Source organism: Astatotilapia calliptera, chromosome 19 (assembly GCF_900246225.1).
Source record: "Astatotilapia calliptera chromosome 19, fAstCal1.2, whole genome shotgun sequence".
NCBI classification, from domain to species: Eukaryota; Metazoa; Chordata; class Actinopteri; order Cichliformes; family Cichlidae; genus Astatotilapia; species Astatotilapia calliptera.
Window position 1 is genome coordinate 7,288,308 of NC_039320.1, and position 17,408 is coordinate 7,305,715.

At 45.6% G+C, this 17,408-nt stretch overlaps 1 protein-coding gene across 10 annotated transcripts in view; it reads right to left on the minus strand.

Annotated features, from left to right (window-relative positions):
- Positions 1–17,408, minus strand: part of LOC113012405 (AT-rich interactive domain-containing protein 1B-like) — a 191,386-nt gene that overhangs the window by 108,959 nt on the left and 65,019 nt on the right. For 9 of the 10 annotated variants that reach the window (XM_026152589.1, XM_026152591.1, XM_026152590.1 and 6 more), the window contains one exon: positions 9,135–9,311. In XM_026152589.1, the coding sequence (XP_026008374.1) occupies positions 9,135–9,311 (177 nt within the window). The remainder of the gene's footprint in view (positions 1–9,134; positions 9,312–17,408) is intronic. The other variant, XM_026152583.1, reaches the window with a different exon arrangement.

Genomic DNA, 17,408 nt, shown 5'->3' on the forward strand with positions numbered 1-17,408 from the left:
GACTCTCTATTCCAGCAGGGAGCAAGGTGAAATGTTGCCTCGCTTTGCTTGTATGAGTTTGATTGTCTGTCTTGGGAAAGAAAGAAATAAAATAAAAAGCAATGAAGCTCGTATGACAGCGAGCAAAAGCTATTTGATGGCACGGCGGAAACAACAGAGAGCGAGCAGAGCCAAATTCAAAGCGTTTAAGTGAAGCTGATTTTGACTGACAGCCGTCTTGATCGTTGTTTCTTTTTATTCGTTCTTGAGCCGTGATGAAAATATGTGGCTTACTTAATCTACGCTGTACATAACATGGATGTGAACATCTGTGCAGCTGTGCCCGCTGTGGGGCCAGCCGTGCCCGCTGTGGGGCCAGCCGTGCCCGCTGTGGGGGCAGCACAGTGTCCTGCTCAAATCCAACCCTGCCTGCTCAATACGGGAGGAAAATGATTTCTCACCAGCATTTTATTTCCACTCTGCTTTCCTCCCCTAATATATTCTATTTATTTCTACTTTTTCTGCTAACCTTCACTCAGAATCTACCCTCCTCTCTGCTTATATTTGCAACCCTCCTCTTGCTTCGTGCTTCATCCGTCGCTCTTCCTGCTTCCATCTTTCCATCCCACTGACACGTCTCCATCACCACCCCTTCCTCCACTCTGATTCCTTTCATTAACATCACCTCCACACCTCCTGTTTCTCTTCTTCCCGTCTCCTCTGCTCATGACTACCAAATAAATTAGTCACCCCCCCAATTCCCCTGCACCTTAGCAAATGCACATCTCCACAAAATCTGACGCTAATGCCATTAATATTCATTAAAAATTAAGCTTAATTGCATGTCTTTAGGAGAGAGGCCCTATTTCTGCACGCACACGCGCACGCGCGCACACACACACACACACACACACACACACACACACACACACACACACACACATGCATTTGGCCACCACCTCTAGCCAAATTACAGCAAGGACAGGGCATCTCTGTTGTCCACATGCACACCCACATACTGTGTCAGTCTGTGAGACCATGTGATGCAAAGGTCACGCTAACCCTCAGCAGAAAAATCACCTGGGAGAAGCTTCATAAAACCCAACCAAGTGGTTCCTGTGGCTTAACATAAAAAAGAAATGAATTATAATAATAATAAAGACATAAATGGAACAGAACAAGTCACAAAACGAGAGAAAACCCACCACCTCACTGGTCCCCGGAGTAAAAGTTGTGTGTGTCATTTATACACCATCACAATCACCCAGCTGGCCTCCAGCCGTGGACTGAGCCGCACTCGTGTTGTTTTGCGAGTCACTGACAATCAAACTGTTGTGCTGTTCAGGTTTAAGGACGTGCTGGTCCGCGAATGTCTTGAATGTCAGTAATTACAGTTGAATACAGTATTTTTTTTATTCATTTGTCTGAGCTGTTAACAAAGGAAACGTTGGTTTAAAAAAAAACAAAACATAACACACACCCGGGAGAGGCGGGGCGGGGGAGGTGGGGGAGGGAGGCAGGACATCCATATTCAACACCCTGCGTTCGCACACACACACACACACACACACGCGCTCGCACCAATCAGGCTGACTGAACTATAATTGAAGCAACAATCAGCAGTGAGAGCAAACTCTGTGCTACAAAATGGGACAAATCACTGCCGGTTATCATGTTCTTGCCTTTCATATTTTCTTGACACTTGGATGTTTTGATCCATTTTAGAATATTTGAAAGACACTGCTGTTACACGTGCAGTTCAAATGCATTGCTGCTTTTGTCACTGTCAGTCCATGTAAATGATGAGCGTTTATTCCAACATACAGCCTGTTATTATCATCAGGGAAAAGGTGACCATTTGAATGGAAATAGCTGCGTTCGCGACGACGTGTGTGCGCTCGCCTATATACTTGATGCAAACACACACGCTCTGCTCACAAGTCTATCTTAATAGGTCCATTTGTAGCAGGACCTGTTCTAGTGCTGTGTCCTTCAGATTGGATTCTATCTCAGCAATCCCCCTGACCTTTAGCACAAAGAGACGACAAGAGAGGACCACACACGCGGACACACACGTGTGCACACACAGCCTCAAGTAAGCTTTCCTGTTTCACTTATACAAACACAGACACACACGCGGCTTGTGTACAGGCCTTCCCCCAGGAGTGATGTCACAGCTAACAGCACTAGCTGCCACTGCCAGGGCTTTCATGTTTTATTCCTCTACACAGGCTAATCAAATAAAAGCCAGTCTTTTTAACCATCTTCACTTCATACAGTCTTTGCAAGTCCCTGTCACCGCCACCCCCGGCCGCCCATTCACTTCAATTGCTTTGGCTCACATTTAAAAGAGGACATCCACCCAAACCGGTGTACACCCACATGACTTTTGCTGAAGCGCGGAGGAACGCCACCGTGTTGGCGAGCTCGACTTTGACTGTGACATTCTTTTTTGGTGTTTTCTCTTTTTCTCCCTGTCTGTGAAGTCTGTATCCAGGAACAAATGTAGCGGCATTTCCTAACAAATGGCAGCTAAATGAGGCCCCTAGGGTGCTGTGCCGCTAACTACCGGCCCCCTTTCTTTCTGAGCCATTATGATTGTCCTAACCGTTCCAAAAACACCTCTCCTGTTCTCGTTCATTTGCATTTGAATTGCAGCTCCGGCTGTACAAAAACAAACATAAATCAAAAAAAAAGAGGGAAAAAAGGGAGAAAAAAAACATTGGCGGATTCTGGCCGAGCAATTAGCGAGTGTCAGTCAATGTGGAGGTAAAAGAAAAAAAACCACACGCCCGCACGCACGCACGCACACTAAATTAAAAACATTGTCTCAAACACACGCGGACGCACTGTCACACATGCTCGTACACAGAAGAACGCGAGCTGACATACTATATGTGCTTTAAATATATATTTTCAAATTTATCATTTAGTTTCGTGCTGAAAACTCATCAAGCTTAAGTGCTCGTCAGCGGTGGCCAATCACAGTGTGGCAGGCCCAGGGTTGCCGTGGCGATATGCGGGGACATTTAGAGGACTCCGATAAACTCTGCCATTTAAAAGGTTATGACAATTAACGCGGCTCTCCGCAAATTACCACTGCCAGACCTTTACCCACGGACGTCTCTCTCTCCCTCTTATCACCTTGCGCCCAGCCTCGCTCGCTCTCTCTCTCTCTCTCCTCCTCCTCTCTATCTCGCCATATGCCCTCCATTTCCGCAGCCTACCCCACCCCTCCCTCCGCCCGCCCCCCCTTCCAGCCAGCAGCACTTTTAATATCCCGTTAATTAACAGAGTTCTTCACTTAATATTCAAATGGTGACCAATTAATGACATTGAACTTTAGGTGCCCCACCCACCCACACACCCACCCACCCACACACCATGCCACGCACACCTTTTCCTGTCACTTCCTATTGAATCTCACACACACACACACACACACACACACACACACACACACACACACACACACACACACACACACACACACAGCTTCACGGCTCTCATTTCCTCCTCTCCTTCCCCTCAACCTCTCCGCCATCACCAAGGTGAGCTCCCATTTCCGTGTGATTGAAAGAGTTTCGTGAGGCAGCTGAGCAAGTATACAGCGAGGGGGTAATAAAGTCAGAGGGGCGGGGGGGCCACAGAAAGGCACCGTGGCCTTTTAATTAACCTGGTGTGATTAAAAGCGGGGGTGGCGGAGGGTGGGGGAAAGGGCCTGCTGCTGTAGCCGGGTGGGGGCAGAGAGGTGACAGACAGGAAATAGGAAATGACAAACTGGAAGTGGGCCCAATCGATGAACCCGTATGTGGGAATTTGACATGTATGCAAATCTAGTGTAATGTGTTACAAAACGGTGCATTAAAGTAATCTGATTCCTTTGCGGTTGTAAGGTTAGTTTTTCTGCTCGAGATGCAGTTTTTACTTTTTCAAATAAATGTTTACACATTTCCTTCGTCCTTATTTTCTCAACCTCGACTCTTTTGTTCTTTGGTCGTTCTGTTGGAGCTTTGCTGCCGTGCTGGGATCTTTGTCCTGTCGATGACCCAGTTTGAGCCAAGCTTTAGTCACACTGATGGCCTCACTTTGGTATACAGAGGAGGTCATGGTCCACTCAAATCTTCATCCCTCCTGCACCATGCTGACAGCTGGTGTGAGGTGCTGGGTTTCCTCATCACAGACAAACATCTGCACTCTGGTGTCGTCGTTGTTCCTGCAGTCTTGTGGTTCTTTCAGATAAAACTTGCTTTCTCCAGCAACCCTACCAAACAAGTCACACCTGCTCAGGCTCTAATTGTACTGACATGAACTTTAACCCCGAACACGCTCTTGGGTTTTTGCAGTTTCTCTGAGCGTTGCACAATCTAACCTTGGGGGGAATTTGCTGGAATGTGCACTTCTTCAGTGCAACAAACTGGCAAAACGTCTGCTTTTACAGATGTGCTCACGCTCTCTGATAACGAATTCATCCAGTGCAGCACCTGGATTAGCAGCACCGGGCTGCTACGACTCTCTGAATTCTCATGGAAGCAGTAAAGCTGGACTTTTTTGAATGTATTTTGGGAAACACAGAAACACTCTGCAACGCTCAAAATAACCGGTAAAAGAAAGTAAATGCACTGCTTAACACGCAGAATCACTCAGGGAGTTCTTTAGATATAATTTAAATATAGTTTGGTGTCAGAATATAACATCTGCATCCACCTGGCTGTCTCCCAGTTTTCTGTGCTACTTCTGATATTTTACAGATGCATACACGTCTCTCGCAAGGTTTTGCTGTTCACCTTTTCAGAGTTTTGATGAGTGACGCAACGCTGCACAGCAGGCACACACGCAGCAGTTACTATCCAATTCAAGGTAAAGCTGAAGGAAAGTGCGTTAAAAGGGAGACCTGCAAGCCTGGTCGTGTTTTTCTTCTTTGCTCTGACAGCTGACACGGATGGAAAACCGTTGTGCTCAAGTCACTAGAAAGCATCTAACCCAATGAATCAGCTTCCTCCCATGTAGGTCCCTGCAAAGAGGCCGCGTCTCCTCCAATCAGCTGAGAGTTCATCTATACTAAAGCATCCCTCCCCAGGGGCTACTCTCAGGCAGGAAGGGGAAACAGTCAACAGAGAAATTGGAATCAGTTTCACAAAAGAGAGTGGGATGGGTAGTATTTTTTTTCCACTCACTTCCTTTTCCAAAGGCTAGCAGTCAAATCCAGATGACTCCAGCAGTCACCCACAAACTGCTGAATAGAACATGCAGCATAGAGTTTAAACAAGCCTATATTCTGTTGCATGTAATTACTCTGCAAACATCAATTTAACACACTGTTCCTCAGTGAAACATTAAATAGTGTGGCTGATCAGAGCCTGCACCGTGTCCTTACAACGTTATGGAGTTTAAGTCTGGCAGTTGGCCAACGTTGCATTTCACCCCCTCCAGTCTATCCTGTCACACTGTGCTGTATACTACCCAATAAAGCAAACACGCCATAAAAAATTATCTCCAAATTCTTGAAATTATAGCGCTCTCGTTTTCGTTTTTATGAGGCAGAGTGTGTAACACGGTAACAAAATATCACTCGCTTAATCTGCCGTGCGTCAAGCGTAATACAGCCATCAAGAGAAAGAAAGGGCACACGTTTCCTCCTTTAAGTGATTTGTCTCACAACGGAGCTGGCGCTAACACTCGGGTTCGCCATATTTATAGGGCGTCTTTAAACTTTACTTCCAGAAAAACGGGCTTTTGAATATTTTTCCACATAGCAGGAGTAATTCTTGTTACAATTAGATTTTTTAAAGAGGATTAATCCCACAGGATTTGGTGGAAATTGACACGCTCATATAGGAACAATCGAGAAGTTCATGTGGTAAAAACAAGGGTCAAATAAAGGACAAACTTCACTGTTACTCATAATCATGGCTTTAAAAATATCTGCCTTTCTCAAACAGCCATTCAAAATCTACCAGCACATGCACTTTTATTTTTTCAAAGCGCACTCCTTCCCTGGTGGAAAATATATATATATTTTTACTTTTTGTATGAGCCTTGATGTCTTCGAAATGCCTTTTTAGCCTTCTTTGCTCCTTGCAATCAGATGAGGTCACAGCAGTGCAATAGACTCAAAGAAAGGCAGCGTTTTCACTTCGATTTGTTACAAAACCAGCTAATAGCGGTCGGTTGCAGAGCAAATTCTGTGTCAAAGGCAGCTGGAATGGTTCCATCAACTGGAGGATGTCCTCTGGCTAGGGTTAATGGGAGTGGAGTGGGGGAAAGGAACTGCGGAGAGTGCCAGAAGAACAAAATAAAGAACTTTTCAGCTTGGATTTCTCAGAGTAATGCGGGGTCAAAAAACAGGGGTCAATACCACAATGACATCCTAATCTGGCGTGCGCTGGCGATGGCGCGTATGCGTGTAATCCGCTCTGTGCGGCTCGCATCATGTCTCATTTCAGCCCAGAATCACAGACAAAGGTCACCATTTGACCTTTTCGCAGCTCCGAATTGCCGCGGCGCACTCGGCTGATTAGTGTACACGCAGACACAGTGTACAAAAGTGACAGGAAGCCACACGCTCGCTCAGAACAGAAAAATGAAAGCGATGCAGCGCTGAGCTGAAGGCACGCAAAACCTATTTGTAATCTTGGCCGAGCTCGCCGCGTACGTTCAATTTTCCAAACGTGTTTACCTCTCGGATCCAAAATCAAAGCCGGCGACCGCCTTTCTTTGTTCTTTAAATTTATTCTGGTGTTTCCTGGTATTTTGTTTCCCTCTCGAAAATCCTCTCTCGCTCAATCGATGACCAATTAACTTTGTCTTAATGCCACCGCGCTTGCTTGGTTTTGTTATGTTTAAAATGTCATGTTTTTTAATGATCAATATTATGAATTTTCAGTAATTACTGCGGCACAAACTGCTGAAATAATGGAAATGTTTGGCCACTTGCACATGTATGCCTGTACATGCTAAAGGCCCACTTTGTTCCTAATAATATGTAAAGTCTGTCTGTAAATGGCTGCAACATAACTGCATCCAAGCCAGGAGCTTATTAGAAGATGGAAAGAATAAATTTAGCCGGGTCTTTAGTGTGACAGACAGGCAGGAACCAGGAGGTGGCGACTCACTGCCTGCTGTGCTAAAGCAACATTAAATGCTGCACCGTTGTTTCAACACGCAGGAAGGGCGCCGTGATTACAGGTAAAGATGGTGGGAAGCTGCCGAAGGTATCGAGGCTTTCATGTAGCCGTAACAAGCTTGTGCGCCTGCCCTTAAAGGAGCACACTTGCATAACAATGAAAAACAGAGGGAGACCAGCTCCCCGGTCAGCGCAGAAGTTGGCATAGCAACCAATACGGGACTTATCAGCACAGGTGAAATGGCTTTGGCCAATGGGAGGACTCGAGCAGAACTACCTGGTATATAAATGTCAGCGTGGGTCAATTGCCGCCGTGTGATCAGCAATGATGAAAACACACCATTACTGTCACCAAATGTCAACGCGGCCATGGATCTCAGCCGCTCCCAGTTAGAGTGACTAACGTTTGCTCAGCAGGCTGCACGGTCTGTGTGTGTGAGCATGTTAAGTGAGGAAACAAGAGTAAGAGCGTTTTCAGCGTGAGACAAAAGGCGCGCTGGCTGAAACATTCACTCAGCATGAAAATTACTATATGCTAACACTGATGATTTCCCTTTTTGACAACCTGCTTTTGTGCCAACGATGGCTTTTTGCTCAGCATTCTGTCTCGGTGCGCTCGGTGTTCAAGTCTGCCGAAGAAAGTTTTAATTACGTTTCGGTAAATGACAGTATAACAGCTAACCGCCGCCGCCAAACGGCAGTCAGCCTGCGCAGATACTGAACAACTACTAACGGCCTATCCAGTGCATGTGCTGGATGACGTCTCTTTGCGTGGATGTTCTCTGTAATGAAGGATAACATGCATCATTATAGAGGGAAAGCATCCTGATCCGTGTTGCAGTGTGCAGTGCTCAGTCATGCACTGGCTGCATGCATATCATCACCACATATCTGCAGCTGCACTGTGATGTTACTGGAAATGCTCAATCCATATTAATGCACGCTATTTTATGTACTTTTTTAGTTGCCACTTCAGCCTTTTACCTCACACTGAAGTGCTCTTTTTTTAGGCAATCCTGACTGAATTCAACTAAATGCCTTTATCAGCTACGATCCTGCGGAAGGGCTCGCAGCACCACCGTTTCCATAATCTGACATATCCAGTTCAAACTGATCTTCTTTCCTCCTCTTCAGTCTGTCCTTTCCCGTCCACTTCTTCTGTAATCTCTCCCGTCTTGTCCCGTTTTATTTTCTTTCCTTTGGTCTGTTTTGCTCTCTCTGTAATGATCCAGGGCAACACTGCGAGCCAGAGTCACTCCATGCGGGCTGATAGATAGATCCCTCTGGCTGCAGAGTGGATGGGAAACACATGGGCAGACTTCACTCAAATCTGAAAAAACAACTGCTTGAAGCCAGCTTCCCAGTGGAAATCTTCTACAGAACATCACGCTAAAACTTGGCAGGACGCGTCTCGATCCATATCTGCAGAACAGGCCCTTTGTTGTTCTGAGAATTCGGTTTGCACTGGCAGGCCTGTGCTCATTGAAAATATACAATATGTGTTTATAAGCTATGATTGTCCAATCTCCGAAACACGCATTGCATGCAAATGTCTCTGCACAGTGTGCGTGCTTCGAGAAAACAGTTAAATATTTGAAAACGTAGAGAGTGAGCTCTACCTAAAATATGTCTCATGAATAATGCGAAAGAGTAATGGGCCTGGACCACACACACACAAACACACACATGCATACACACACACACAACTCGGGTTTTCATATCTTGTGGGACATCTAATTGACATAATGCTTTCCCTAATCCTAACCCAACTGTATCTTCAAACATGTGGGGACCAGCATTTTTGGTCCCCACAAAGACATGAATACATGTGCACACACACGGTTTCTCTGTTAAGATGCTTTTTCCAATCTCAGCACAACTCAAACATTAAAAAGATTTGGATGAAACCTTGTGGTATTGATTAATTATGGCTACTATTTATTTTTTCCTCATGTAAACGTGAACGTGTGCACAGCTGTTTCCTGCAGGAAGCACCACTGGTCTCAGTTTAGGGCCCGTGTGCTGGTACCTGTTGCAGTGGCGGCCGAGGCTGCAGGTAGGAGCTCGGGGTTGGTCCTGGAGGAGTCTGATGAGGGGGGCTGAAGTACGGAGGGGTTCCCTGCTGCCCCCCTTGCTGCTGCTGCTGCTGCTGCTGCTGTTGCTGGCTGTACCCAACCATCCCCTGTTGGCCATATGGCACCACCTGCTGAAACAACCAACCACATGACAGTTAGAAGGGAGGTATTAAGGTCAGGACTGAGAGCAAGACTTTCACTTTAAATTAAAAGCAATGCAGAGAGGGTGGCAGGTGCAATTAGTAGGATATCAAAGCAGGTGGCAGGTAACATACTGCAGTAGTCAATCATACATTTGCCAAAAGCAAAAGCATCCCACACAAACTGTCCCTTATCTTTTTTTCCAATTCATGTGATTGTCCCTCAGCGAGAGGCTCTTAATTTAGCTCCGAGCAGGCTGACACGCGCCTCCCAGCAGCGCTCTGCCTAATGAACTCACGCTGCAGAGAACACTAACTTTATGTCCTCTGCCTTGCCAAAGCATCCTGCTCTCTACATTAACTCCGACTCGGACAGCTCGCAGATGGGATGAAGTGCGCCGGATATTACTGTAGTCCCCGTCCCAGGCCGTGACCTTAATGAGGGCCACGCGGATGAGCCACGGCGTTCCAGAGCAAGAGCGGTTAAAAAACTAACTCAGGAGGGCGAAGCCATGCCAAGTGCCAATGCTGCATTACATGGTGGTTATGAGAGAGAATGTGAACAGGGGATGCATGTAACAAGCTGGCACAAATACAAATCTAGCCTTAATCCCTTCTTGTCATTTGTTATGACTGCAGACAGCGCCAGGTGCTCCTCGCTCCTCTGCGGATTTCCTATGGAGGCTGGGGTTTTCTCATCACGTGCACACAGGCATGCACATAAACACACATTATTAAACAACATTTACGACCACGGGTGAAGCAATATGACAGCACGTTTCATGTCATATTTCTTCCCCATTATGTCATGTGGCTTATTTTTATTCCGCCAGGAGCTCTGCCGCAAACTCATTAAACGCGCACACAGGCTGTAATTTGGGGCGCGAGCGAAGCCGTGCGCCCCGAGTCCTAAACTTTAAAATGTCCCTTTAAATCTCCTGTGGCAGGCTTGGCAAAGTAAAACTCAAACTCACAGTGATTTATAGAGGATGGCGTTAGAGGGGACTCCACCGTGACGTAACCGCCGCACTGCTGCCTCGTCAGATTAAAAGCAAGGCTGGAGTTTTACTGTGACTCTCGTGAGCGAGGAAACCCACTCGTAAAACTGATGGCTGGTGCAAAAATATTAAAATCTGATCTGGCTGCAGAGGAACAGTTGAGATTATTACATTTCAAACACTTTTGAAGAGTACCTTCCTTTGAGTGGGTCGTAAAAAAAGAAATATTCTCGCCGCACCGGCAGAAGCTTTTTGACTCTCTGAGTGGAGATGATTGGACAATGTGGAATACCATTCACTTCAGTGGAAATTTGATTAGGAAGGACAGGTTTCTGCGCACGAGTGTGTGTGAGTGTGTCATTAGGCCGATGAGACAGACAGACAGGGTGAGATCAGTCTAGCTGGCAGAGAGGTTAATAGCATGGCCCCGCTCATGCCAACAGCACCACTGGATTCATTACTGCAAGCCGGGGAAACACACACACACACACACACACACACACACACACACACACACACACACACACACACACACACACACACACACACACACACACACACACACACACACACACACACACACACACACACACAGTATCTGATTCCAACATACTCAAGTGAATGCACAGTCGTCTGTTCGCAGGGATTTGCTAAAGTAAGAAATACAAACAAACTCTCTCCCTCTGTCTGTCACACACGCCATTAGCTGTGGATCAAAGCCACTCCGACTTAACAGAAGCAACTCTATCCCGCGATCGGTGATGACAGGCCGCCGTAACACTGTGGGTCTCGACTGGAATGCTGCTGTTCCGGGATTGGTCAGGATCGGGTCGCCATGGAGATCGAGACCAGACAACCACGGGTGGGTTTCTTTCCTCCTCAGACAAATACGATGACAGGCAGGCCGACGGATACGGACAGACAGTGACAGATAGACGGAGGAGCAGACAGACGTGGGCAGCGTGACAGACAAATCACAGAAAAACAGGTCCAACAGAGAGAGCGTGTTTCAGTTCGCACCTCCAGAAAAGATCCTCTTAGTGCTACAAATACCCTCCTTACAAAGGATGGAAAGCTAAGGAGCAGATAATAAACTACACCGGATTCGGTCTGGTCTTTGAATTTGGATATAAAAATGCAGTTTGGACCCATCAGTGTCACAACTGCTAACTCTCTTTGTTTTCTATTAGAAGGAAGCTGCTGTAAGGGTGTAAATACACTTACAGTTTGAGTCCTGTGAGGCTTTACGAGGTGCATTCCTTTTTATCTGAGGCTACCCGGCTGATTACAGCACTAACAGTGGCTGCATATCATTTAGAGGCCTTGTATTGTGCTCACAGAGACCCTTACATGGATCAAAACCACTGTTAATGTAATTAGTGCTATTACAGCTTCTCCTGCTAGGACTGGTCAAAATGTGTGCTGTGAACAAACTGATTAAATAACTGCACATTTTATTTTTTAAAGCGATGGTTCATTTTTAGTGTGGCTCTTATTGTACTGCTGAGTACTTGGATAGCCCACTGTCCTCCACTGCACTGATTATGAAGTGTGGACACGGATGATGTCGTGGAAAAGTGTGGGATCACCTGTGTGGTGCTCTCAGGTAGGAATCAGGTTCATAAAAACACGAGAATGCACAAGAATTGATATGAATGCATATTCATTCTTTTCATTTATATGTAAATGAACGATGTTTAATAATGTGATAGATAGTTATATATGTGCTCAGGTCAGCTGTATGGTGTCCCTGCGATCCTGATCAGAACAATCAAACGTACATTCATGTGTGAGAAATGATACCAATCGATTCATAGATGAAACAAATCGACACAAGTGGCAGATTTTACAGGTTTGAACAATGTTGGAAATATTTGGGACAGTGTGACAGTTATTAAGGCAGCCTTCGTAAGCACGTCGCTAACATCAATACTAACACAAATGTTTTTCAGATACGTATCATGTGGTTCACAGAAACACACACTCTGTCCACAGCGAGCCACTTGGACAGTCTGTAGAGGAATTAAGACTGAATTAGACTCCACAAGAAGTGCTTCATTCAACATCATCATCATCGTATCACAAGCATTAGCAAAGCGAGCAGTGGACTTTCATTGACAGGAAGTGTAAGAGGCTTTAATTGCTGTGAATGGATGGATGGCTGTGGCTGAGTTTCTTCATCCTCTTTCATCACCGAATGCAGAATATGTGCTACTTTCAACAACACCGCTCTCCCAGCTGATCGCCCATTAACCAGCAGCACTGCCGTCTGCATGGGCCGCTCCTACATCAGCCCACTGTTTAAATGTACAGCCAAGGAGTTTATAGCGCCATCAATTCAATTTTATTTTATTTATACAGCGCCAAATCACAACAACAGTCACCTGAAGGTGCTTTATACTGTAAAGTAGACCCTACAATAAAAACACAGAGAAAAACCCAACAGTCACATGACCCCCTATGAACAAGCACTTTGGTGACAGTGGGAAGGAAAAACTCCCTCTTAACAGGAAGAAACCTCCGGCAGAACCAGGCTGAGGGAGGGGCGGGGCCATCTGCTGTGATTGGTTGGGGTGAGAAGGAAGATGGGATAGAGACAAAATAACAAGTATTATTCAGTGCAGAGAGGTCTACTAATACATACTGAATGAAGAAGAAACACCCAGTGCATCATGGGAATCCCCGGCAGCCTACATCTATTGCAGCATAACTAAGGGAGGATTCAGGGTCACCTGGTCCAGCCCTAACTATATGCTTTAGCAAAAAGGAAAGTTTGAAGCCTAATCTTAAAAGTAGAGATAGTGTCTGTCTCCCGAATCCAAACTGGAAGCTGGTTCTACAGAAGAGGGGCCTGAAAACTGAAGGCTCTGCCTCCCATTCTACTTTTAAATACTCTAGGAACAACAAGTAGGCCTGCAGTGTGAGAGCGAAGTGCTCTAATAGGGTGATGTGGTACTACAAGGTCATTAAGATAAGATGGGGCCATCAAAGGTGGTTATTCTGAAAAACAGATTTTCTGTAGTTAAATGAACATTTGAGAATAGCTGCTGCCAAAAACACAAGCAGGTACACAGACAGTCGGGGAAGGCAGCAGAAGAGCCAAACGAGAAGGAGGCAGAAATGCCGACAGTCAGTCAAATGAGTACACAGAGGCAGCAGGCTGACTGGAGGTCTAACAAGTAGCAACCTGTCACTGTGGCTTTGGGAGGGAAGAGAGAGTCATTCAAATGCAGCTTCTGTTTGATTGCTGGGCTCGACTGTATGAATGTACTGTACCTGCTGAGTACACACCAGCTGTCTGAAACCTGATTCTCTTTGACTGAGAATATGCTCGGTGATAAACAGACTCGCTGTGCTGCCGGTTACAACAATAAAAATAACTGCTGGAAGTAGAAAATAAGACCATTTTCTGCCTTTTCCCTCCACTCAGGTGTGTGGAAGCCGACAAAATAACAGTGTGCTTTATCCAGAGTCTTGGCAGGCACACAGTGTCAAATAAATGTCTGTAATGAAATGACAACAGATGTGAAGTGCTGTAGGGAGAAATGACGCAGAATAGACGTCCTGTGAAGCAAATAATTCACCATAAACTGCAGAAACAGTGTGATGAAAACAAAAGCCTTGGCGGCATATTAAGATACAAAGACACAAACACGAGCGCAAACACTGAGAATAACTCAATCAAAAATCTATCAAAACAAGACTCGTATGAAAAGGCAGACAATATCTTCCTGCTCTGCAAATGGTGGGAATAAAAAGCTGCGCTAACCCTCATTCAAGGCGGCTGTGTGTGTGTGTGTGTACGTGCACATGTGCATGTGCCTTAAATCAGCCGTTTAAAAACCTTGCACGGAACAAGGCGCTGCTTGTAATTCAATTGGGCCAATGAGCAATAGACAGGAATTTTCATAACACTGTCAAAGCGCCGCTACGGGTGGCTGCTGGCCGGGACCACAGGTTGCCCATTTTTGAGTGACAGATGGACTCAGCCAACCAGAGCGCTAAGCGGTGCCACCACCCCAACCCCTAAACGCACTCATACGCACGCACTGACAGGCCTGACAGGCCCGCACATCACAGGCTCGCCATTAACATTCACGTGCCATTGTGCTCGTCGGCCAAGAAGCTGCTGCTTAAAATGGAAAAGTTAAAAAGTGTTGCAAGAAGCGGGAAGTTCGATGAGCTGACAAAAGACTGAACCAGAGGCTGAAACGGCAAGAAAAAAAAGCAGATACAAAGTGGCAAAGGAAGATGTTTAGAGACAGAGATGGATAGATAGTCGGAGGGGAGATAGAGGACGGGTGTTACACTCTGCCATACTTAAAGCCACAGATAAAGCGATGGTTCACGTGATAAAGACGGAGAGGGACAGATAGAGAAAGCGATGCAGACGCACAGATATGTGGAGAGAAAAAGTAAAGCACAGGAAGGAAGATGAGCCTGAGAGCAGGGATAGGGATAATGCAAAATAGCAATAAAGATAAAACCGTATGAGAGAGGAAGGGCAGCAAGACGGCAGATACAAGAACAGCTCTGGATACGAGGCCTGCGCACGCTTTAAGGATGGATGTGATGCACAGCAGCAAGAAGTCAACAGGCTGGACAGGGCGGCAGCTCAACGAGGCGCTGCTATCATCATAAAGTGACCAAAGAGCAAACGTGAAGTATCACCAGTATGCTATCAGTGTATGAAAATGCTTTATCACATTAGTTTAACTATAAAAAATACCACAGAAAAAAAACAGTTTTCCAAATATTTAATGTTGTTTTTGGCGCCGTTTCATCATCAGCCTCCAATTTTAATTTTTTCATTCTGGGATGAAAAACTCCTTAATTTCCTCTGCATGACGCATTGTGTCCACCAACTAAAAAATCAAGTGGATTCAGCATAAATATTCTGAATAGTCACCAAACAGGCTGCTGTCCCTCTGAGGCCTCCGATCTATACATGCATCACAGCACCAGCCTCACATCATCCAATCAGGACATCATTTATCAATAAAACTGATTTGACCATAACCTAATCCTATAATGAAAGCTGCTGATCAAGGTTGGTCCCAGACAGAGTTAATAATATTAACCTAAATAAACTAAAACTAGGTGTTATAATAATAATAAAAAAACTGTTTGGTAACTGAAATAAAAGAGCAAAAATTCAAAGGTATAAAATGAATGAAAATGAAAGTAAAATATGGAGGAAATGTTCCCAGTTTGGTCTGAAATACAAATATAAACTAAATTACTTTAGACACTTTAGGTCAGCACGGTGTTGAAGTGAGCATACAACAGTCCAGAGACAGGCCTGTACGTTTAACTGGTGATTCTAAACTGACCACAGGTGTGACAGTGAGTGATGGTCTGTGTCTGTGAGTGACTGGGATCGACTCCAGACGCCCTGCAACTCTGAGCTGGCTGACCGGCTACGAAAACGCATGAAAACTGCAGTAACTGCGTTTCCAGCGGTCATCGTTTTTCCTTTTTTAAATGACAAAAGTCTTCTTTAACGACTCCACGGAGCTCCAAATCCCTTCTGTAACACCTCCGAGTCGCTACAGTGTGTCTGCATGCTTGGCACCTTCTAACGATCGACGGCCTTTTCACAGCTGAATTACAGTCACGCTGGTTAATCATAGCATCATTCAAAGACTGAATGTGACTATGCAAAAGCTGGCTGCATTACAATAATGACATTTGTAAACACAGCGCAAAATGAAACATTGGATATTTCCTTTTCCATATTTACATTCTCCAGCAGGTCAGCAGGTCTTAAAGCGAACTTGGCAGATAATCAAAGGAAATTTCAGCGAGGGAGCACAGCGGGGAAAAGGTACGAGAGAAATGGCAGTGCTGACAGATCTGTCAGTCAAAACAATGAAAACGTGCAGCGGTATCAGGATAACTCTCAGGACTGCTTTCTCTAACGTGGAAATAAAAACATTTCAACATCATTTAAATGCTCACACAGAATCACAAAGCCAAATTAGAATTCAGAGGCCGTTATTTGTTGTTGAAATCCTCCAGAAAATGCTACACTTTTAGGAAAAATCACCATTTCCTAATTGTTTGACTCTATCTCGTCATTTTTGGAAACGCTCGGCTCGTTGCCGCCTGTGGCTCGAGCTAAAGATGCTTTTGTTTCATGTTGTGCAGCTGATGCTTTCGACTCAAACTCGGCTCTGATCTTTTGCGGGAATTTGACTTTTTCTCTCATTTTCAAGATGCGCCGACGTCTAAAGCGCCGTAACCGTGCACACGTTCTGCTGCGGCACAAGGACGTGAATATCGCCTCCTGCCATCTCTGCAATGCAAAAGGCTGACGTGCAAAGAACAGCACCGGCTGCAGCCGTCAGGAGCTTATTATTCCACTCCGGACCAAAACAAATCAACCGGTGTCTCCAGCTTTGTGTGGTGATAAGATCAGCCACTCGGAGTCAATACCACATCCAGCGGTGAATTGCAAACGAAGGTGAGTCCCTTAATGAAATGCAAAGTGTCGGAGGCGAGGATCAGCACCAACGGGCTCATGATTAAACATAAGGGAGAAGAAGAGGGGACGCATCACGGCTCTCGTCATCGCTCTCCTATCTCTCTCCCCCCAAGGTGACGCCGCTCTCCGTCTCTCTCTCTCTCTCCATACTTCTCTTTGATCTCTGTCTTTGGCTCCTCCCCCTCCTCATACACTGGGAGGCCCTTGACACCTAAGCTCATTCCTCGGGTGCCGGGGGAGAAAAAACTGAGGGAGAGGAGGGATATGCAGCACTCCCATGCCAGCAAATATTAAAGATACAAAAAATAAATTCATTTTAAAAAAGGCACGTGAATTCGCCGGCATTTTTCTGCACAGTGCACTTCATATAGTGCAAGATTTTTCTCTTCCCAAATGAAAACATAAGCCCGTCTTTTGAAGGAGTGTGACTTCTTGACCCGCTGATAGCATCCAATCGCTCTGACGGGCGAGAGAACGCGAGCAGACAGTGTAGCCATCAACTGATAGACGCACGGCGAGCTTTTTTATATTTCCATCTTGGATCCTTTTCTGAAGGCTGCTCTCTGCCCCTCTTTATTTTTCCCTCTCTCTAATTCTCAGTTT